The 22,732-nt window shown below is 46.1% G+C and overlaps 7 protein-coding genes across 7 annotated transcripts; all 7 read left to right on the top strand.

Annotated features, from left to right (window-relative positions):
• Positions 1-358: 358 nt before the first annotated feature.
• V8C40DRAFT_275044 (major facilitator superfamily domain-containing protein) lies at positions 359-3,425 on the top strand (the record flags this gene model as incomplete). The annotated part of the gene is made up of 7 exons (XM_083220664.1): positions 359-437; positions 469-929; positions 1,657-1,928; positions 1,987-2,508; positions 2,562-2,712; positions 2,772-3,104; positions 3,159-3,425. 7 exons carry the CDS (start codon positions 359-361, stop codon positions 3,423-3,425), a joined length of 2,085 nt encoding a protein of 694 aa, XP_083073289.1.
• A 375-nt stretch (positions 3,426-3,800) lies between these two features.
• On the top strand, positions 3,801-6,142 carry V8C40DRAFT_245874 (uncharacterized protein). Its single transcript, XM_083215997.1, has 2 exons — positions 3,801-4,523; positions 4,607-6,142. The coding sequence occupies exons 1-2, from the start codon at positions 4,033-4,035 to the stop codon at positions 6,042-6,044; spliced, it is 1,929 nt and encodes a 642-aa protein (XP_083073290.1). The 5' UTR covers positions 3,801-4,032; the 3' UTR covers positions 6,045-6,142.
• A 372-nt stretch (positions 6,143-6,514) lies between these two features.
• Positions 6,515-8,387, top strand: V8C40DRAFT_266155 (uncharacterized protein; the record flags this gene model as incomplete). The annotated part of the gene is made up of 2 exons (XM_083219717.1): positions 6,515-7,147; positions 8,115-8,387. The coding sequence occupies 2 exons, from the start codon at positions 6,515-6,517 to the stop codon at positions 8,385-8,387; spliced, it is 906 nt and encodes a 301-aa protein (XP_083073291.1).
• A 1,673-nt stretch (positions 8,388-10,060) lies between these two features.
• On the top strand, positions 10,061-11,244 carry V8C40DRAFT_266156 (NADPH oxidase family protein; the record flags this gene model as incomplete). The annotated part of the gene is made up of 2 exons (XM_083219718.1): positions 10,061-10,134; positions 10,197-11,244. 2 exons carry the CDS (start codon positions 10,061-10,063, stop codon positions 11,242-11,244), a joined length of 1,122 nt encoding a protein of 373 aa, XP_083073292.1.
• A 925-nt stretch (positions 11,245-12,169) lies between these two features.
• On the top strand, positions 12,170-12,809 carry V8C40DRAFT_245875 (GFA family protein). Its single transcript, XM_083215998.1, has 2 exons — positions 12,170-12,318; positions 12,373-12,809. Exons 1-2 carry the CDS (start codon positions 12,253-12,255, stop codon positions 12,718-12,720), a joined length of 414 nt encoding a protein of 137 aa, XP_083073293.1. The 5' UTR covers positions 12,170-12,252; the 3' UTR covers positions 12,721-12,809.
• A 204-nt stretch (positions 12,810-13,013) lies between these two features.
• Positions 13,014-15,516, top strand: V8C40DRAFT_245879 (uncharacterized protein). The gene is made up of 4 exons (XM_083215999.1): positions 13,014-14,054; positions 14,114-14,493; positions 14,550-14,940; positions 14,998-15,516. Exons 1-4 carry the CDS (start codon positions 13,417-13,419, stop codon positions 15,197-15,199), a joined length of 1,611 nt encoding a protein of 536 aa, XP_083073294.1. The 5' UTR covers positions 13,014-13,416; the 3' UTR covers positions 15,200-15,516.
• Positions 15,517-16,526: 1,010 nt separating this feature from the next.
• On the top strand, positions 16,527-21,013 carry V8C40DRAFT_287715 (uncharacterized protein; the record flags this gene model as incomplete). Its single annotated transcript, XM_083222767.1, has 6 exons — positions 16,527-17,347; positions 17,474-17,826; positions 18,014-18,372; positions 18,425-18,850; positions 18,899-19,956; positions 20,022-21,013. 6 exons carry the CDS (start codon positions 16,527-16,529, stop codon positions 20,929-20,931), a joined length of 3,927 nt encoding a protein of 1,308 aa, XP_083073295.1. The 3' UTR covers positions 20,932-21,013.
• Positions 21,014-22,732: the final 1,719 nt, after the last annotated feature.

Consider the following 22,732-nt stretch of genomic DNA (forward strand, 5'->3'; position numbering starts at 1 on the left):
GAGTCAATTTAACGACTTGGAATCATTTTCAATACGATCTTGTTGAGGTGAGCAAAAGCGAGCTAGACGACGTAAGCGAGCAAATGGTCGTGAAGGCTACCTCGTGATGGCGATCACATTGAGTGTATCATTGAGTTGTTAGCATATGTGGCATGATTAGATTGATATAGCTTTTCGTAAATAGAGTTTGCGATGCTAGTTCAGTTTGTTATAATTCATTACCCAAGGTTTAGTTTGAAGAATATTGAATTCTTCTCAACACTAGGATCAAACGAATCACTGAACCTGCTAACTTGTCGGTATCTCGAACTCAGAATAACCGTTTGAAACTAATACCATGACAGAAATCAGTTTCACAATGTCGACGCTTACGGATACTCATTTGACATTGTTTTGGTCGCCTGGGGCTTGCTCTTTTGTACCTCACGTTGCGTTATGTGAAACAACATGACCTAGTTCTTGCTAAAGTCGGACATATGACAAAAGAATTTGAGGCGATCAACCCAAAGCGCCGCGTACCAGTCCTCATTATGGGCAGTGAGGTCATTACGGAGATGGCAGCTGTCCTCACTGCGATTGCAACCGCTGCACCAGAAGCACACATCTTTGGGAAAACTCCTCTCGAAAAGATTCGCGTCTACGAATGGCTTAACTATCTGTCAACCACGGCCCACGGCCAAGCTATTGCAGAAATCTGGAGAACTGAGAGGTTCACGAACAACCCTGAGATATATCCCCAGCTTCGAGCAAAGGGATATGAGACTATGCGGGAAATTTTTGCTCACATCGAGACCAAGTTTAAGGCTGCCAATATTACGGATTTTGCCGTCGGAAGTTCTTATACTGCTGCAGACGGGTTTCTGAGTGTCTTATACCTCTGGGCTGCAAGATTTACCGAGGTCACTATTGACATCGATAATGACTATCCCGTATACACAGCCTATGTTAAGAAGATGTTTGAAAGGAGCGCCTTTATTGAAGCAAGGAGGATTCATAAGCTATAGATTCAGATACACTTCAACAAGTTTCAACAAGACTCGCAGACTTGGCAACGAAGAAAACTTTCCAGAGCAAGTTAATAAACCATTGGTAGCCTATGATCAGGAAAGTAAAACGGAAGATCAAGAAACAGTTATAAAGGCACACATTGTATCAATAGCCTATAACATGTGTATAAAGTACAACCTCTGTGACACATTAGGATACTTACGGCAAAGCTAAACCCGAATTTCTCTCGCGTACATCGCGTACGTAATAATATGTAAAGAGGCCTGCTGCCAAGGCGTACCCTATGGTAACGTGTATGGAATCTTTGATACTGCTGAGGGGTAGAATATGTGGTACTACTGATATTACACAAGTGGGCGGTCTAATCTATCTCCAACTGCTGAAGTTGGTTGCTTGATCTCCGCTGCCGATGTTGCATTACCATGTCAATTTCTACTACCGCTGATTCATCGGCTGAGTGACACATACACCTAGTAGTAGCTGGCTTGTCTCTTTCTTTTGCCGACTTTTTAATTTCCCAGCGGCATCTTCATATGCTCTTTATCATATTCACACGACATACTGATCATTCCCACCTCGGCCAGCATCCACCAGAATTCTGCGTAATATACCCATCTCATGACTGAAACAACCCAAATCGACCACGAGCTCTTTGAGCTTCACGAGAGAAAGAACCTAGAAGATGGCGCCCCGCGATTCGATAACTCTTCTTCCCCTCCCCATGTGCAGAGACCAAGCATTGGGAAACGGCCAGAATGCTTCAAGAGTACATTCCAGGAGATTTGTTTCATTTTCATGGCCACATTGGCTATGGCGACAAATAGTCTTGTGACTGGAGCCATGATTATTGTTACTGCGTCAATTGGAAGAGATTTGCATATGACACAGGCCCAAATCACTTGGATTAGTGCTGCCATCACGTGAGAAAGCTGTCTCTTTTGTCTACTGCGATTGCCTTATGACTGACGATATATCTAGTCTTTCTGCAGGAGCTCTCCAACTTCCACTAGGCCAGCTTACAGATCTTCTTGGTCGCAAGACCTTTTTCATATCTGGCATGGTTGGGTTCAGCATCAGCAGTCTAATCCTTGGGTTCTCCCGGAACCCGTTTTGGATGAATATCCTATGCGGCTTTCTAGGTCTTTTCTCGGCTGTCATCGTCCCCCCTGCAATCGGAATACTTGGTGCTGCGTACTCTGAGCCGTCGAAGCGCAAGAATTGGGCATTTGCGTGCTTTAGCGCAGGAAATCCCGTCGGCTTTGGGCTTGGGAGCATTATTATGGGAATATCAGCAAGAATTTTTGATTGGCGCGCAGGTTTCTTCTTCTTTACCATTCTTTGGGGATTGCTGGCTATTGTGTCGATTTGGGTCGTGCCTAATATTGAAGCCTTTGAACCTGGGCCATTTGGAAAGAGACTAACGGCAGCTCTAAGGAAATTTGACTATGTCGGAACGGCTCTTACAATTGTCGGTGTTGGCCTTTTCACAACTGGCTTGACGTACGTTGATCGGCAAATAATGTTTGGCGTGAAATTGCTGACAAGCTCTGCAGACTTGGCCCGGTGGATGGCTGGAAATCTGCTCATGTCATCGCAATGCTAATTGTTGGCTTCTTCCTACTCGTGGGGTTTGTAGTGTGGGAAAAGAATTACCCACATCCCCTGATGCCTCTGCATATCTGGAAGGACAGAGGCTTTGCATTTGTGAGCACTCCCCGGTTTATCTCATGTTTTCCGGCCGCATATACTGAACGTCAGTCTAGTTGATGCCCGTTTCCATCTTTGGGGTCATGTCGATGCTTTCCTCCAACTTTTGGCTCGCACTCTTCTTACAAGAATTCCATCACCGACCGGCTTTAACCGTTGCGGTAGATCTGCTTCCGCAAGTTATCTCTGCGCTCATATCCAATGTCGTGGCAGCAAATATCCTCCACCGAGTCAATAATAGTCTCATCATGGCGTTTGGCGCCGCCATGTACCTTGTCGCAAATCTTCTTCTTGCTGTTCAAAGCCCTCAAGCAACATATTGGGCCTTTATCTTTCCATCGCTGTTGACAAACGTTATGGGTCTCGATTTACAGTTCAACGTAGCTAACGTGAGTAATCGCCTGCCTATCATATATCGAGCTTTGATCTAATGTCGATGATAGATGTACGTTATGCAGTCATTGCCATCCCACCAGCAGTCGTTAGCTGGAGGCATATTTAACATGTTCATTCGACTGGGAACAACTATCATTTTCGGAATGTCTACTGCAGTATACAGTTCGGTGAAGAATACAGTGGAAGGCCAAGATGACGCCTTCAAACCTTACAGGAGTGCATTTTACGTTTCGCTAGGGTTTGCTTCTTTAGCTTGTTTATTCGTCCCCTTCCTGCGTATAGGGACACAGGGAAATTCTCCCAAAGAGGAATAATATTAGATTTAGTTCGCAGAGAATTGCACTCTTAAACAATTAGGCTCGTCTCAGGCTTGGCTGCTTCATTAGCTTTCGGCTTTCGGCCTTCTGGCTGGCGGCGGAAGACAGAGCTCCGAGTTGAATGCGGCCCGTAGCCAATAACATACTCTCTGAATAGCGTGCTTCTAAATAGCGGCATCGACAAGCGGCGAGTGCGGCACAAGACCCTACAGATTTCGGTGGGGAAATGAGGAATCTTCCAATTAGCTCAACTCTATCCAGTATGGCCGCCCGATTACAGAGACAAGAAATTTACCGGGAGGGATTCCGCCTGTTAAATGGCGCTTACCCGGGTGGTGTGTTGCTCTGTAAGCATGAAAAAATACGTCATGGTAGGAGACCAATTGGTGTTCTAGAAGTGTGTGTTTCAAAGGTTTATGAAGAGCTGAGTTGCAGATGTTTCGTTTCTGGAGTTTATGTAGGATATTAAGAAACATTAGCGAGTAATTCATAATAAATTATATACGAAACAACCACCGAGAACAGCCAGACCTTCAAGCCGACCGGTTTATGTGAACACCGCCGAACCTCCCTGTATCGTAACAACTACGCCACAACTGTTACCATGGCTGTCTCAATTTCAGGTTTGAAAGGATGGCATCCTGGTGAGGTCGCCATGCAGACAAAACTGGGCTTTGCCGAAGCAATGTCCTCCACATGGCAGAAGATCGAAGATAGAATGCGTGAACAGCATCGCATTTTCCACACATCGAATCTACCATTCATCCCCATCACAACCCTTGATGATGAAGGACGTCCTTGGGCTTCGATCGTTGCTGGCGCAGACGGAGAGATTGGATTTGTGGAAGGTCCCGATCTGAAAACGCTTGTAGTCAACGCAAGACTATGGCCTGGAGAGCCGCTTTTGGATACTCTGAACCAATATGTTGATAGAAATGGCCAGAGCCCGACAAGCCCCGAGAGATATTTGACAGCAGGGATAGGAATTGAGTTCCCAACACGAAGGCGCAATAAGTTTGCGGGATTCATAAAGGATGTGAAACGTACATCAGACATGGACTTTAAATTGAATCTGCAGGTCGATCAAACCACTGGGTAAGTTTGAGTCTGTGATTAGCTATTCTCAACTGTCTCCTCCTGAACTGCTGCTAACTATCCGCAATACGTTGCGAATACAGAAACTGTCCGAAGTATATTAATATCCGCAAACTTGTTGGACAGAAAGAAACGAGACCAGTTATCGCATACGAGAAACGACATCTTACACAATTCGAAAGACTTCCACAGGAAGTCATCGATTTCATTACCAGCGCCGATACCGTTTTCATTGGATCTGTTTATAGGTCGGATCCCGCAACGGCCGAGCAGTTTCCCTCGCAGACTGGAATGAATGCCCGTGGTGGATTGCCTGGATTTATGCGCGTTAGCCCTTCAGATGGACGATCAGTGGTCCTACCTGATTACTCCGGAAACAGATTCATGTCGAGCCTAGGGAATGTCGAAACGAGCAAACAGGTGGGCCTTACTATTGTCTCATTTACAACAGGAGACGTGCTTTACCTTACTGGTAGAGCCGAGAATCTTGTCGGTCCGGATGCGCTTAACATTATGGTTAAGCACGCGAGCATCACAGTCATGAAGACCACCGGGTTCATTTTTATTCGAGACGCTTTCCCAGTACGACAACAGTTTGGCACCGAAGTTGAGCGTAGCCCATATAGTCCTAAGGTCAAATATCTGGTAGAGGAACCAGAAGGCCAAGCCAGTGCCGTTGGAGCACACAAGGCTAGACTAACAAGTGCAACACGATTATCACATGATCTTGCTGTCTTCAGATTCAAGGTCACCTCAAAGCCTGGAGTCGAACCGATCAAAATCCGACCTGGTCAAGCCGTTGCCTTGGATTTCATGGACTGGATCGGACCACCGGCATATCAGCACATGGCAAACTCTGCTCCTGGGTCTGTCAATGATGATCGAGTACGAACATGGACAGTCTCAAGTGCGCACGAGGATCGCGACGTGACATGGTTTGACATGACGATGCGCGAGATGAAGGGAGGGGCTGTGACAGGAGCATTATTCGATGTCCTCAGAAGACATCCCCGGAATCAATGGGAAAGACCAATCACAATCAACGAAGATGTCGTTGCTGAGGTCGTGGGTGTGACGGGCGACTTCTTCTTAGGAGATGAGAATGTCAACATGCTCTGGGTTGCCGGTGGTATTGGAATTACGCCTTTTCTCTCCATGTTCAGTGCCTTGTCTGAACGCAGAGCAAAAGCCAATGGTGATGTTGTATTGGCGTTGTCAACGCGAGAGCCAGAAATGATGCTACGACTTATCCAATCCTCCCTTCGCCATGCTGCTTCAAAAGTTAGAGTACGCATCGACATATTTACAAGGCAGGAATACGTCGATATGGAGGGTATAGATACGAAGAGTGTACAAATCGTATTGCACAAGGGTCGGATTGCACCGGATTATTGGGCAGAGGTGGCCAGTGGTAGAGATGTTCTAATATGTGGTCCAGGTGGATTTGGAGATGCCGCAATGGACGGTCTGAGAGATGTGGGAGTACCTGATGAGAATATGTTACGAGAAGGCTTTTATTGAGATGGGCAATGGATGATTTAAAAGGTTATTAGGCGTTGGTTTCATTGGATGGAAGCCTATTGAAATGATTTATTTTCCCCTCTCATTATATGTTTAAAATACTCCCCTCTTCACCAAACCTCTTCACCAATGAAGCTGCCTTGTTGAAACGTCTTGGCTGATCGTTCAACGAGTTAAGCGTTATAACCGAGATAGCCGATGGCAACTCGCAGTACCTCCAATGCCTCGCTTTTAGTTGCCTCTTTCAATTGGGAGTCGGCTGTGATAAGAATTGCTTTGACCGACAAATCTATATATTAACAGATGTCCTCAATTGAACCCACCCCTCCCTTGGTTTAATAAATACACAGGGTCTGAACTTGACTACAGAAATCTTGTAAAGCTCACAGCGTTTTGTGTGATTACATGGCACCAGATGTAAGCCCCCCTAAAACATTCCGATAAAACTCACTAACGATTGAAGCGTCAAAATGTCATTCACTTCGAAACTTCCTTTAAAATTATGGTACTCACCAGGAGCCTGCTCCATTGCCGCACATATAACTCTACTCGAGGCTGGGCTGCAGCCCGAGCTCATATGCATCGAATTTGCGGACATGACCGAAGATTTTGCTCGCCTGAATCCAAAACGAAAAGTTCCCGTATTGGCAGTTGGGGATCAAGTTATCACTGAAATGCCCGCTATTCTTACGGCTATCTCAGCATTGAACCCTGACCGGAAGTTGATGGGGAAGGATACATCGGAGACCGTGCGCGCATACGAGTGGCTGAACTACCTTTCCGGTGTCCTCCATGGACAAGGTTATGGAGGACTCTGGAGGCCAGAGAGGTTTGTGAATGATGCATCGGTATATCCATTGGTCAAAGAAAAGGCGAGACAAACGATCAAGGACTGTTATACCTTCATCGATGGCAAACTGAAACAAGCCAACACCGCCTACTCACTTGGGGATTCCTTCACAGGCGTAGACGCCTTTCTTCTGGTATTTTATCTTTGGGGAATCAGGATCAAGATCGACATGGACGCAGGATACCCAGCATATGCCGCATTGGCACACAGGGTTTTAGAGAGGGAATCGGTTATTGCAGCACAGAAAGTTCATGTACGTATGATAAAGGATATTGTTCGGTAGACTAATCGGGGTTCATATGTTATCTATCTAATGTTCAATAGAGGTTGAAAGTTGAATATGTTAAATTATAAGCTCTCGCATCGTATGTTTGAGGTAAATGAGCCATACCATGGCAGAAGAATTTTCTAGTTGGCCCGTTTGCTTCCATAGAGAGCCAGTTGAAGCTATTTGGTAACAAATTGCTGACAGCTAGGCGATTTTATTTTCTGATTTACGATTAGCTTGTGTGCAATTTCTTAATCGTTTTCTATATGCGACTGTATGTTTTGAGTCTTGCTTGCTTTTAACATCTTTTATTTCCTGCATTGGCTATGATGCTAAGCCTTTCTCTTCCAAAGCGTATCGTATTTAGTTAGTTGACTGTTAGATCTTTTGCCTCCACTTGGTGCACGACTGGTAGAAATTCTGGTAATGAACAGAAGCGAAAGAACGGATGTTCCAAAAAACTGTGAGAAGATTTGAGGGGAATTAAAAATTCTCAGGCAGCTTCCGTAGTGACAACATAGAGGTATGCTACCTTATCCGCTTGAAAGAGGCGCCGTACAAGAATGTGATTTAGATGTCCTTCCATCTTCAGTCACTTACAACAGTTATGTCAATGAACCGTAGAAATAGCCAAGAAACGATTAAATATTACGCTCCCCAAGAAAACACCAGCCAGGACGGACAGAAAGTAGCCGACATTCATAGTCATTACCGCAATCATTCTGTCCAAAAGTCAGCAACTTCCTTGAGTTTCCACTCCTTCATGCGTACTAACAATAAATACCCGACGCCTGCAAGGGTAAGATCCATGAATGCCAGCCTAACGGCTTCATTGGCTCTCCATGGGGGTATTGTCGTTTTGGAATCGGCTAGATGTGAAGGTATTCTGCCATGACGACGTCGGCGTTCGATTGCGTCCACGACTTGGGGGAAATTAACCCGAATTGCCAAGAGTGCTCTGAAGATGGTCGCAAAAGTTATGAGAAATAGGCAAATTCCAGCATATTGCCCAGTGGTTTGGGGAATCCAGGAGGATGAAAAGAGAGCAGTGTTTGTGGCGGTGAAAAAAGTCGTGGCCATTGAGTCCATTGTCATCATACTAGATGAGCCCATGGGCATGGAGCCATCTGTTGGAGTAGCCATGGGCATTGCCGGCATGGTATCTGCTGAAGACCCAGGCATATCCATATCCATCTTGATATGCCAGATAAGGCGGTATAGATGAGGTTTGAGTATTGTCAAAACGGAACCCAAGTTGCATCGCCAACTCAACGGCGCTTGATGTTTGCGTTGGGACCAGTAGACCAATGGCCAGAATCAGCCGAAAATTTGCTGTGACCACCTTTATATTCGTAAAATCCCAACGTGAGCTTCTATGGAGATGTGACTTGAGTCTTCGTTGTAGGTGGGGGACAGGATGAATCATTCCATGTCTTTTTGCGCCTTCTGCTAACTGATTCTGTACCATGTTGATACCAGCTGCCGAATTAGAAACGGTACAAGTGAGGAAATATCGGCTAGTTAACAAGGTTATCGTATGTGATCATGCACCATCTCTTTTTAACCCCCGAGTCAGTGGAGAAACTTGCTCAAACACGCTCTCAATGAATATGTAACCACACCACCATTCTACGGCAGTTTGATGCTTTTGTTTAAGAAAGGTAGCCAAAGCGGTTCATTTTTCTAAAAATTTCCGTCCATTCTATTTACAGACAACCGCTCTCAACCAATGACAAGATGGACATTTCGTGCCATAAAACAGGTCTATTGTTACTGAGCAAGAAGCTTGTGAGTCTTCTTTCATTGTTTAAATCTCTACCTTACCCCTCCCTTCTCCTTCTGCTGCTGTAAGATATCTGTTTGTGTCAAAGCTAAACTTGCCGATAATAGGGTGCAACCAACCCCTACTGAAAACCGTAAAGATGATGGGCAATCCCGCATGGCTTCCTCAGCCAGTTCAGCTGCATTCAAGCCGCGCATTCGTATGCGATCCACTCACTGGAGAACAATGCGCCTGGTATAAGCAACGCTGGCACTATTGGTATTATAAACTGGAATCATCGTCAGCCGTATTCAACTGACTCATTTTCCGTCAGGTATATCGCTGACTATGTTTTTGCTCTGCCAACAATTGCATTTTTTATGTGCGCCATCGGCATTTTCATTATTGGCCATTTCATATCGGGAATCCTTGGCTACCGACGATCCCGAGGGCCTCTACTATGACAGAAACTAGTTGCTGTTGTTCGATATCTCTCTTACCGTGGTTTTCACGTCGAGTCGTTAAAATGGAACTCAGCCCCGGTTGGAATTCTTCTGTTAGGACTTGCCGGGACCATCCTCTTCTTCTGTAAGTCGAAAACGAACTCATGTCGTGATGGAAACTGATGGTTTGGTTAGGTATGGACTTGATTCCACAGCCTTACTATTGGTCAAGTAAGATATATGGCAATTCGCCTGCCCTGGCAACCAGATCTGGATGGTTGAGTCTGGCATGTATGCCGTTCATCTTGTACGTCAATCCAGAGCGATAAAGCTTGAAAAACACTAATAGTATCCAGCGCAACGGCAAGCAAGACGAATTGGATCACACTGTTGACGGGAGTTTCGTACGAAAAACTCCAAGTCTTCCACAGATGGATTTCCTATGCCTTTTTTGTCCTTGCGCTCATGCACACATTCCCATTCATTGTATATCACATTAGATTTCATGACATGAAGCACCACTTTTCGTCCAATCTTGTATTTTACTGGACCGGCATCGTTGCGTTGATTTTTCAAGCATGGCTCACCTTTGCGTCTCATAGCACAATCCGGCGAGTTGCAATCTAGAAGCCATAAACGTTGAAGAAGGTAGCTAATCTAAAGCTCAGAAATCTCGGTTATGAATTCTTCAAAATGACGCATTTCATCGCTGTCGTTCTATTCATGTTGACATTCTTTTGGCACTGCGGCTTTAGGCTCAGCTCATGGTAAGAATAATCAGCTACTACCTACACAGCACACAAGGATACAGATATTGACATATTCGCAGGGACTACTTTATCGCTACGGCCGCTGTATATGTTCCCTGTTATGTCTACCCCTGGCTCCGAACTTACTTTGAGTACGGTGTCGGTCAGAAAGCTCAGCTTCTTGTGGAAGACAATGGTTTCATTCGCATCACAGTTTCGGTCAAGTTCAACTGGAAACCCGGGCAGCATTGTTTCCTGCGACTTACAAGCTTTGGTCTACTACACACCCTCTCGTCTCACCCCTTTACTATCTGCTCTTTGCCTGCAGCAGGGCCGAATGAGCAATCTGAACTCGTCTTTTATATTCGTCCGGGAACCGGCCTCACTGCTAAGTTACGGCAACATGCTCTTGAACAGCCTGGAAGTTCGGTGCCCGTGCATGTCGATGGTCCCTACGGCGGTATCAATGAGCAACAGTATCACGATGGTGGACATCTCCTTGTCATTGCAGGTGGCTCGGGCGCAGGCTGGTGTTTTCCGTTCATCGAGCAATTTGCCAGGCAGCGTTGGATATCAGCAGATGAAGAGCATGGCCAAATCTTGTCAGCCGACGGCACTAAAGTCGCTTCTAAAAGCGCTGGCTCTGGACCTCTCTCGCTGCGTGTCATCATGGTCACTCGAGACATCAATAGCCGAACATGGTTTCTCCGTGCCATTAATGAGCTGTTAGCAAAGTCTTCAGCAACGGATTCGTCATCTCATATTGACATACAAGTCTATCTGACCGGACCGGATTCACAAAATGTCAATTCAACACATATAGCTATAGAAGACCTGGCTTCGAAAGAGTCCAACGCATTGGCAAATGATAAAATCATTCCAGAAGAGGGACACAAGCCTATTGTGCCAGAAAGAGAGTTCCAGGGCCGGCCACAGTTACCTCAGATTATCCATGAGGAGGCAACCAGGGTATTGGAATCTGGACAATCGCTCAACGTCTATGTTTGTGGACCTACCACCATGCAGAACGATGTACGAAATGCTGCCGCAGAGGAAAACCTCAACATTTTTACAGGTTCGAAAGCCGGTCAAGTCTATTTTCACGCCGAACATTTCTCGTGGGCATGAGTCGACTTATAACATGAGGCGTATGCTGACATAAATTTGAAAACTAAATAATATAGTGTAAGGGAAGAGACTCGGCTGTCGGGTGTAATCTAGAGAAGAAGCAATTAAATAAATAAACACCGATACTGTCATCGACCTATAGTAGCCTATTATTAGATCTCCTCCCTTCACTACCCCACCGGAAAGATGCACATCTATTCCATATGAGTAGCGGTATTTGCCCATTTCAAGAACTCAGCCTCCAAATAGCCTATCTGGCGGATATCGGGAATGTAGGGAACCCGGGGATTTTAAACACACAAAATAGCCATACGCACACAACAGCTGCAGCCGATCTACATAAATGGTACTCTTGGTGCTGATTTGTGTGTGAATATTCATCTTATGGTCCCTGTTTTTTCCCCGATACCCGCTTGCCTACTATTGAACCGGCGCGGGTATCAATACTGCCAACTTCTGCAGTTCGGTAACATTCCCAGAAATAGTAAGAATAGGGAAACTAGGCGCATCGCCAGATAGTGCTTATCCAAGACTGCAATGGTGACTGCGCCTTTGGTTTAAACTCAAAGTCGAGTAAGACATATGATATTGTATTACAAAGCAAATGAGAATATATGAAAAGGCCAAAGCTGAAACATTGCGTGGCATGACCTGCGTGGCTTGGAGAGAAGGGCGTTTACACGGTGGCAAGGCTGTGTAAAATGTAAGAGAGTCGAAGCGCCTAGGCTCTTCCCCGCATTATAAGCGTATTGTGGGTTGTTAGCTATCGTGATGGAATACGATGTGTAAATTGACACAGAGAATGGAGATGTTGGGTTGTTACATCATCTCGGCATCAGAAATCGTTAGGCCCGTTATTGACGGGTCTAAGTCGTGTATAAATGAACCTTCCGCCCTTTGCCTTTCAGCTCAACCAGCCTTACCTCTGAGATTCATTTCATCAGCGAAATTTCGTTTATTTCAGCTTATTTCAGCTCTTATACAACAAATACCTCCCAGATAGTCAAGATGTCGACAGGCAGCTGCTGGTGCGGCAATCTTAAATACGAGTTCGAAGGGGACTCTAAGCATGTGGTAGGATTTCACAATTGAATGGAAGGCCAAATATGCATACTGAACATGATGCAGATCTTGTGTCACTGCCTAACCTGCCAAAAGATATCCGGGACAACTAATACCGCCAATATTCCTGTCCCGCGAGACAAGCTGAAGGTGACTGGATCTCCCAAATCTCACACTGAAAAACACGAGGATGGATTCGACTTGACCAAATTCTTCTGTGGCGACTGCGGCACGACAATCTACAAGCAGGCTACTGCAGATATGTTTGCACCAGTCTCTTTGGTCCAAGCGGGAACGTTGGATGGCCCTGCTAAGGACAAGGTCAGCCAACCTGTCGCGGAGTTGAACGTGAGAATCAGGCAACCTTGGTTAGCTGAAGTTGGTGCCGCTGCTCAAAAGCAAGGATTTGACTAAATATTAAAAGAATGAGCAATGTTTTGGGGATGGAATGATGCTGCGGAGCAGGTTCATCTTGTATTCATATTGCTGCTATAATTATTTATGTGTATGTATAGTTCGTTCGGATCATGAACTAAGCAAAAATGACCCCTGCTATCATTCAAAGATTTAAGCTATATGTGCTTCGGAAAGCTAGCCTTTTTTGGTTTCGTTTCTTTTGATTTGCACGAAAGGTAAGCCTTCCAGTGAGACTGCTATGGAGTCGGCAACTTTCTTCCCGTTGCTGCACCCCACCTTACTCCGGGTGAGAGACTTCTCGATACCGAATATCTGAACTTTTTATCACAAAAAGGTGGCAAGATTTCAAATGCTTGCTGTCTCTTGTATGAAACGGAAAGCAATATCATCATTAAAATAAACATTAGAGAAATACATATAAGAAAATAATCTCGAGTATAGCATATCAGCAATCCCAATCAGCACATGTTGAATTGTTCATAGCGGGGTAAAACTAAGACTTTCAAAGAGTCATAGATACTGAGCCGAGTTCCGTAATAAATAATCGATATATCGGATTGACATCGGCCAGAAGTTCAAATCTGCCACTGTGTACGTATTTCCGGGAGGGCTAGTCTCCCCGAACTCTCCAACTGTTTTCTTAACAGCAACTCTATACCTGAATGACCCCTCATCTGGCACGAATATTGGAAAATGCCGGCCAGTTCACTGCAGCAGTCTGGGCCATTTGGGTCTTTGGATGAATATCTCAAAGCTCGAGAATCGCTTGTGAACGCGGAGAAGGCTCATGGATATGAAGGTTTGGTCCAAAGGACAACTCTAGAGGCGAAAGCTGAAGATATTATTCAGCGCCTCAAAGAATGGGAAGACAAAAATATCTATGGTGTCAAGAGTGACGGATCCGGACACGAAGCTGGTCACCGGTTTTTCCATGGCCTAGATCTTGTTCCGGATAGCAAACTATTTGATATTGCTATAAAAGCCCCCAAAGGCTGTCTTTTGCATTGCCACTACGACTGCCTTCTGCCTCCGGACACGGCCCTCAGCGATGCCAGGAACCAACCGAATCTCTACATCAAATGCGACGTTCCATTAGTCTCGGAGGGGCTCTTTGCTTATGCTTTGCCTCAATTCGACGTGTTCAGCCAAGATATACCTCTAACTGAATCCACCAACTTGTTCAGTAAGTCGTATGTCGCTGGATCCTGGATGCGATATTCCGACTTCTTGAGCAAGTTTCCAGGTGGAGCAGAGAAAGCGGAATCATGGCTCTATAAGCGGATGGTCTTACAGCCAGATGATGCCTATCATCCTAAGCAGACAGTTAACGGGTAAGTAAACATAAACATGAAACAGATAGTAGAATGACTCGTGAAGCTAAGATGACTAGGATCTGGCAACAATTTATTCGGGCAGTCACAGTTATCCGATCTATGTTCGGCTATGAGACGGCCTACAGAGAGCAATTTAGAAGAGTGCTGTGGAAATTTGCTCAAGACGGTATCATGTATGCCGAGATTCGGGTAGCTCTCAATTATGGGTTTTCCATCAAGTCCGATGATGGCACTCGACAACTCAAGCAGAAGGAAGCTTTGGAGATTTTCCAGCAGGTGTTGAAAGAAGAAGTCCCAAAGATACACGCTGCAGGACATGTTTTCTACGGTGTCAAGGTTATTTATGCATGCATGCGATCTTCGTCTAGAGAAGCCATGCTTTGGTGCATGGATAACTGCATCGAAATGAAGCAACTGTTCCCAGACCTCATTTGCGGTGAGATATCTCTGATTCTCACTAGCTCGATGTTAAAAGACTCACACGTTTTCTAGCTTTTGATATGCAGGGACAAGAAGATACAGGACACCCGCTTTCTTACTGGGTTTCTGATCTTCTCGCGATGCGTGCCAAAATTACAGCATTGAATCTAGATCTGCCATTCATATTCCATGCTGGCGAGACGCTAGACCACGGAGGAGAAACTGACTCCAACCTGTATGATGCTATTCTACTAGATACGAAGCGCATCGGACACGGTTTCAGCATCACCAAACACCCACTTCTGATGCAAATTTGCAAGGAGAGGCAGATTGCTATTGAGACGTGCCCTATATCTAACGAAGTCTTGGGATTAGTCCCGACGACAAAGTCTCACCATTTGCCTGTTCTCCTGGCCAATTGTGTTCCTTGCACCGTCAACAGTGATGACCCTGGATCTTGGAAGTGAGTCTTTAAGTGTTTACCAGGGCTTCAATAGAGAAACAGGACTAACATGTGCAGAGCGAGTATGCTATCTCACGATTTCCATCAAGCGATGATGAGTAGTGAGAATATGTCGCTCATGGGTTGGCGGACTCTTGCAGAATGGAGCATCTCCTATAGCTGTGTTGATGCAGCGACAAAGGAGAAGTTGCTTAGCGACTACGGTAAAAGATGGACAGAATTCTGTCAGTGGATTGTTGATGTATATGGGAAAGCATAAACTCGGAGAGGATGGGAAAACGTAAAAAAAGTCCAAAATCGGTGCAAGGAGTTTCAACAAGGCAGCAACACCTATTCTCAACAAGGTGTTTGGCGGCATACGAATCTAATGATTACCTTTCTTGGGATTTCAACATTTTAATTTTGTTTCATGGGAGCTGCCACTCAACATTTGGCAGCAAGATACCCACAGAATACATGTACATTTTGGACAGACTGAGCAGTTTGCTACCAAAAGATGCTATTGACTCATTCACTAAATTTGAACGGCCTTTCAACCGTGATTAAGAAGGCAACATTCCAGTGTAATTATTCTTCCCTGGTACACTTTGGTGTAAGAGATGTTGTTCAGTAATGCGTATCTGTGTCCAGTATTGAGGTTGTTCATGATGACCGTCACATTGATCTCATCTGCGGACTCCCAGTTTTTCGGCGAACCGCTTACCCGCCTCCGCCGACCACAATAAGGGATGAGACTTACGACTCCAACCTCACCACCGTCCACTACCACTCTCATTTTATACATCGGACCCAACCCGTATTTTCAAAAAATGAAACCAATATCACAATTTCATTATTGCAATATTGAAAATTGCACATCGACTCACATAATACATCACGTGCAGCTCCACCTATATCAACTTCTCCTGCTCAACCTCAACCTCTTCCTTCTTCTTCCCTCTTCAACTCTCCTCACTCCTTCCTCTCCTCTGCCTTCGTTCTTGCCCTTGATTTGATTCTGGAAATAGTGAAATCCATTTCACGCCATGCCGAGACAGCCAAAGCCGAAGCCTGACAAGGCTCCAAAGCCCGCGAAGGCCAGCAAAGGAACCGAAGCGGCAGCCATCAGCTTCGATCCGATCCTTCGCCAAGATAATTTGCCAGAATGGCGCCTAGACCCCGAGGCCACTGACTACTCTGTTGCCGATACCGCGGTCACTACTCCAAACGAAACAGCCGTCATTACCTGCAACGCTGCCAAATGGCGTGCCTTGGGCCATGTTACTGGCGTTCAGGTTCTTCACGAGTGGGAGACCACTCCCAAGATGATCTCCGAGCTGGCTGGATACAACGGTTTCAGAACCGACGCTGCCCTCGTCAACTTTACGGACACTATTGGTGAGTGTATCCGACCTCCAGTGCCATGTCACTATTGGAAGAGTGAATTTGAACGCTTTTGGTCGCTCTTCCAATGGTGACCCCGCCCCCCCCCCCCCCCCTTTCCTTTTTATTTTTTCTACAAACACTGACTTTGCACAGTCTGCGATATTATTCCATCGGGATTGATGTTGGGATACCACAAGTTCGACATTGAACGAGCCAAGTCGATGCTTCCCCAGACCAATACCGACCTATCCAACGTGATGAGCCAGCTTCCGGAGAAAATGAGCGCACTGTACAATGAGCTGCGAACATGCGTGAGTGAGCTATCGGAGAAGCGGACGAACAAGATGATCAAGCCAGCCGACCTGGTCAAATCATATTGCTCGGACAACCAGCTCAAATCGATGATTGACAAGATTGTCGCCTTTTTGCCGTTTCCCATGTTTCTGCCGATTACACGCAACATGATTACGAAGAGAAAGTACGAAGAAGATTTCATTGATGTGACGGCGACCATTCTAGCCCACGCAATCCAGATCCTCCTGTTCGCACCGACTGAATGGAACAAGGACATCGTTTACAAACGCGACAGCAACCAATACACTCGGCGGTACCCTACCTCCCCGGGCCACGGCGGAGACTGCCGCACTGTCGCGGGCATCTTCAGCCTTGAAGATTTGCACCGGTCAGTCTTGCTTGTATGTCTTACCGATTACAGGCGCACGTACGGCAACAATATCAACTCGAAGCGAGGACCCCAGGCACGAGGCAAGTTTCTGGGTTATTTCGATGTGCTGACCCAGAAGCCGACTCTGGATGGAGAGACGGAGTTGAGTGCAATGCAACTGGTCACTACCAGGTTGCTCGACAACCCGCTATCAGCAACCAACACTGTTGAGCAGCCCATTCATACCGAGGACTTGGCAGCAAAGGAGGCCGCCGAGGTACTGAGGACGCCACAGCGAACCCCTCGCAAGGACTCCAACAGCCGTGCTGGTATCACTTTTGACGATCAGAACTTGGATTTGCACACACTTTATATTGAGTGTGTTTCTGTCCGACAAACCTTGCGCCATCATTACGGCGCTGCAGCGAAACTAGCTGGCAACCGACCATCGTATGAAACGCTCGACAGCATGACCAAGGAGGAGTAGGAAATCCTTTTTCGCAGCATGAGAAAGCATTTCGACTGGAAGGACCCAGATGAGATTTTGAAAAGGGTGTTGCAACACACAGCATCCTTTACGTCATTGGCCGAAGAGCGAAAGATGCTTGAGTTTTCGGCGCAAGGTGCCTCATCCTCTGCAGTACAGGAATTCATCGTCAACCACCCAGACAAAGAACTGGGACTAGTTGATATCATACGACGAGCCAACGCCTTAGAGATGGGTTTGAATAGAAACCCGCCTCCTGAAGACACTGATCTCTTGAGAATGTGCAAGAGATTCAATATCTCGTGGCCCGAGATGCAAGTTTACAAGGATATTCCAAACTGTCAGCCGCTCAAACCCCACCAAATTGCCGGTTTGTCTCTCTCCCCCCTGCCTATATTCCTCTTGGAAGGGTGTGAACCCCTTCATTCTTCCAGGAGGATAACGACGTCCATCATCTCCCCTCCACCATTGTGCTCATTACACATTTGAGAATGAAGCCATCACATCATTCCGGGGGTGAAACCGCCATTCACAGAGATTTACTAACTGGTTGATAGATTTGGGCATTATTTTCGACAAGCTGGATTCAATTGGCCATGTTCTGTTATGCAATGAGAGGGGCCTAGGGAAGACAAGGGTTTTTGCAGCAATGGTGGAATGTCGCGCTCGTGATATCGAGGCGAAGGCAGCTGCCGACCCAGATGGAGACCAGGCGGTATACTTTCCAACATTGGTGGTCAATCCAGTGTCCACCATACACCAAACACATGCTGAGTTCAAACAAAACTTTCCAGGATTGAACGTTTTGCTTTATTACTCTGTGAAAACCCAGGCTCGCCAATTTGGTGGTGGTAATATTTTGGAGAAGGGAGAATTTCTTGGCTTTCTTCAGAAGCTCTCCCCCACTAACCAAAAGGTAAGTTGAGTGTTTCATTATTCACTCTTCATCTATACTAACCGCTGGCTAGTCTGGAAGAACGGTCATCTTGACTACCTACTCGACTCTTCATCGCAGAGAAATAACAACGGTGGAGCAACGATTTGTCTTCGATGATCGTCAACAGGGTGGCCGGCCACCTAAGCGACAGAGGACTGAGAAGAATACAGTCTCCAACGCAGCCCATGTTGCTTCTTCTGAAGATGAGGCAGACGACTCTGATGATGACGAGATGGCCCAACAGCGATCGGCGTGCAAGGACACCAAACGAATCCGCACATACTACAAAGGGGACCCCGGCCTGAAGGGTAAAAGGCTCGAAACACCTGCTCAGGCCGATGAGAGGACTCCTGACGGCATTCTTGTCGAGTATCGGCTCCAAGATGAGGACCTTGGCAAAATTCGCTGGGGGTTCCTTATTGTGGATGAGGCACACGCCGCGCGAAAGGTGTCTGGTGTTTACAACCAAATATTCAAGCTCTTGGACTGGCGCAATCTCATCTAGGTGACGGGTACGCCACTAGTGAGTAGTTTACATGATATCATGTCACCATTACTCCTTTTGTGGGAAAAGATTGGAATCAAAGCTGTCACTGAACACGCCGACTATGGCAATATCCAGGGCCTCTGGCGGACTAGCTACGACCCTGACAACGAGAATCAATGGGAAGACGGTACTTCTACTGCAGGTATTTTTACCGCCACGTTCAAGGCAAAATACCCATCGAAATCATGGGACGAAATGGAGGGTTTTTACAGGCGAACCGGCGTCAAGATATGGCAGCTAAACCCAGTTATTGTGGAAGCGGCCGGTCAGAAGGCTGAATGGTCAAGCTCGTTTGGACAAAATGTCGTGTCCGCTATCCTTGGACTTCTGTCACTCCAACGCTCTCTCAGATCTCGCCTGGTGCTCCCAGATGGAACAGCTTGTTACCCCAGGACTGACCTGCCGCCTATGACCATTGCTACTGAGGAGCTCAACTTTGACGGCAAGCGCCAAAGTTACATCCGAGACCATGGGAGACTCTGCGCGACTCATTCATTTCTCCCTGGCCTGGCGGATGGAATCTTCACTGCGAGCCGAGAGGGTACCAGTAACACGCAACATGAAGGTTCGATCAACTTTTCAGCCTACCGCCAAGGTGTCTTGGTTGCCTATGATTATCGAAATTCCAACATTATTCACAGCAAAGTCGAAGACATTTTTGGCGCCGATGTAACCACGATTGAGAATGCCATTACCGCGTTCCGTGATGGGAAGATTATGCCTAGCTCGCAGCTACAGCGTCACGATGGCGGCAGCGACAAGGACAAAGGCCCAGCTGTCGGCATAGAGCATCTTCTGAAGGTACTTTCATTTGATCAAAACGCCGGCCTTGACTATTTCTTCTCGCTCACTCGCCTGGATCCCTATGTGAATTCTCCGACTGGTCGCAGTGGATGGCTGAACTGGCTCTGTGCAACCAGTCCTATTCTCTCGCGCTGCTTGGAACTTGTGCACAGATACGTCCTGCAAGACAAGGAGCGAATTGTGGTTTACGTAGACACACGATGGATACAGCAGTAAGCATCCCGTTCTATGACACTCTTGCTACCATTCTCGGCTCACACTAACCTTGTATCTTTAGGCTCATGTTTGCTGCTATGAAAATGGCGGGCTTTCACACGTTAACTGTCAGATCTGCTGACAAACCGGATGCCAAAGTTGAGGCGGTCCGGCTTTTTTGTGATCCTGCTTCGGAGGCTCAGGTGTTTATTGCCAACATAAACATAATGAGTATGGGTGTGAATTTGCACACGGCTTGTTGCAAAGGCGTTTTAGTCAACATGCACTTTGACGCAAAGACTATTTTGCAAATTTATGGCCAGTTGAATCGATTGGGACAGAAGAATGCTGTGAAGTGGCACAACTTGAAGATCAAGAACTCATTCCATGATCATCAAGAAAGAGTTCTACTTACCGAATGGTCTCAGCAATTGTCAGCTGAGACAAGCCTTCCCGACTGGATTTCTGGAGCACTCCGCGAGGTTGCCCTCTTCGAACTAATGAAGGCGTATATGAACCACCCGTTCAATCGCTACGCATGGCTTGTATTCCACGACCGCGACGGTCCTAAGATGGAATACTACACACAGGAAGTTGTGAAGTTGGGACACGCTTGCTCTGCCCTTGCTAGGCTTGTGATGAAGACGAATCGCGCGCAGTACTGGAGAGAAAACGACGACTTTCTTATGGTTGCTATGCTCGAAATGACTCAGGACATGAGCTTGGAGGAGCTTGGGACATGGCTTATTTGCGAAGAGCAGGTTTTACGTCGCAACATGGAAGCAAAGCTTGAGAGATTCATCACGATTGTGAAGTGGAACGAGGATAAGAGACAAGAGGCCAAGGTCCTCAAGGATCAGGTTGAGGCTCGAAAGATGCAGTGCCAATCTGATGAGTTTCTTACATCCGAGGATATGGGAAGCGAAAGTGAGCATGAAGACGAGGCCGAGGAGTTAACAGATGAGGAATTTTCCTTGGTTGGGGAGGAATGAGTTTCGGCATATCTTGTATGTATCAGAGTGAATTATTCCACGCGAATTGGGGGAAAACATCTGGCCTGGAGGCCGTGGCTGGGACACTGTTCTTATGAGTAGCAGGCGAAATTTTTTTCTTAGTTCTATAGAAAATTTAGAGAGTTCTCTTATTTAAGTAGACAAAGATTGCGATGTAAATAAATATAGCCTATTCGCCAAATGCTTTTAATTTTATATGATATTATAAAGTATGTAATGCAAGACAGTCTTAAACTGTAATTGATTGTAGCTTAATGGAAACAGTAGGTAGTGTATGCGCATTGACTTTAACATGACCACGAGCCACTCGGTGAAAATATATTCTATAATAGTGAAAAGTGAAAACAGAAAGACTTTGTATTTAAATTATCAATAGTTTAAGTAATTTGTTTTCATTCACTGGTTTCAACCCAAGTTAATCTAGTCCGCGGCCTATTAATGCAGCTACAATAAATCAACTTTATTAAAAACGTCTATTTAATGAAAGACTATGAAGATAAATATTTCCATACGCTTGTATATATCAGAGAAAAAAGTGATGTATGGCTTTGTTCAGTTATGGCTCTAACACTCACACCATGGTGGTTAGCAAGTGAATGAGCAATGTTTGCTTCATCTTGAGCTGCAATGTAAAGTGGTGTATCACGGGTTTGGACACCGGCCTTTGTATAGTCGGTCGCCCCCTTGGCCTGCTGCTCGAGTATCTCTGTGTGTCTCCGGTTGATCTCTTCCATGTGACGGATCCTAATCTCCTGCTCTTTGGCTTGCTGCTCGAGTATCTCTATCTGTCTCCGCTTGATCTCCTCTTCCATGCGGCGGACCATACTCTCCTGTTCTTTGGCTCGCCGCTCGAGTATCTCTATTTGCTTGTGGGTGCTATCCTCATAGCCTTTTCGATCGGCTTCTCTCTTCTCCTTAAGATTGAGAAAACCGTACTCGTTACGCTCGTCAGCCCAAATCGTCTCAGACGAAGCTGCCGCCTTAGACAAAGCTGATGCATTAGATGGAGCCGCTGCTTTAAACAAAGCTGCTGCCTCAGACAGATCTTCTGCCTCCGATAAAGCTGATGCTTTAGATAAAGGTGATACCTCAGATAAAGGTGATACCTCAAATAAAGGTGATACCTCAAATAAAGGTGATACCTCAAATAAAGGTGATACCTCAGATAAAGGTGATGCCTTAGACGAAGCTCCTGCCTCAGACGTATCTTCTGCCTCAGACGTATCTTTTGCCTCAGATAAAGCTGATACCTTAGATAAAGCTGATGCCTTAGACGAAGCTGCTGGATCAGACGGATCTTCTGCCTTAGACAGATCTTCCCTCTCAGATGTATATGCTGTTTTGGGCGAGGCTGACTTAGATGAATATGCTGCCCTAGACGGATCTTCTGCCCTAGATAAAGGTAATGCTTGAGATAAAGCCAATACCTTAGATAAAGGTAATACCTTAGACGAAGCTGCTGCCTCAGACGTATCTTCTTCCTCAGACGTATCTTTTGCCTCAGACGGATCTGCTGCTTTAAACAGATCTGCTGCTTTAAACAGATCTGCTGCTTTAAACGGATCTGCTGCTTTAGGCAAAGCTGACCTAGATGCATCTGCTGTCTTAGACGGATCTGCTGCTTCATATAGAGCTGCCTTCGACGAAGCTGCTGCTGCCACCTTGGATAAATTTGCTACCTCAGATGGATGTGCTGCTTTAGACGAAGTTGCCTTAGATACATATACTGCCTCAGACGAATCTGCTGCTTTAGATGATACTGCGTGAGACGGATCTGCTG

This window comes from Trichoderma camerunense, assembly GCF_050948025.1.
Source record: "Trichoderma camerunense strain CBS 138272 chromosome Unknown V8C40scaffold_9, whole genome shotgun sequence".
In the NCBI taxonomy this organism is placed as follows: Eukaryota; Fungi; Ascomycota; class Sordariomycetes; order Hypocreales; family Hypocreaceae; genus Trichoderma; species Trichoderma camerunense.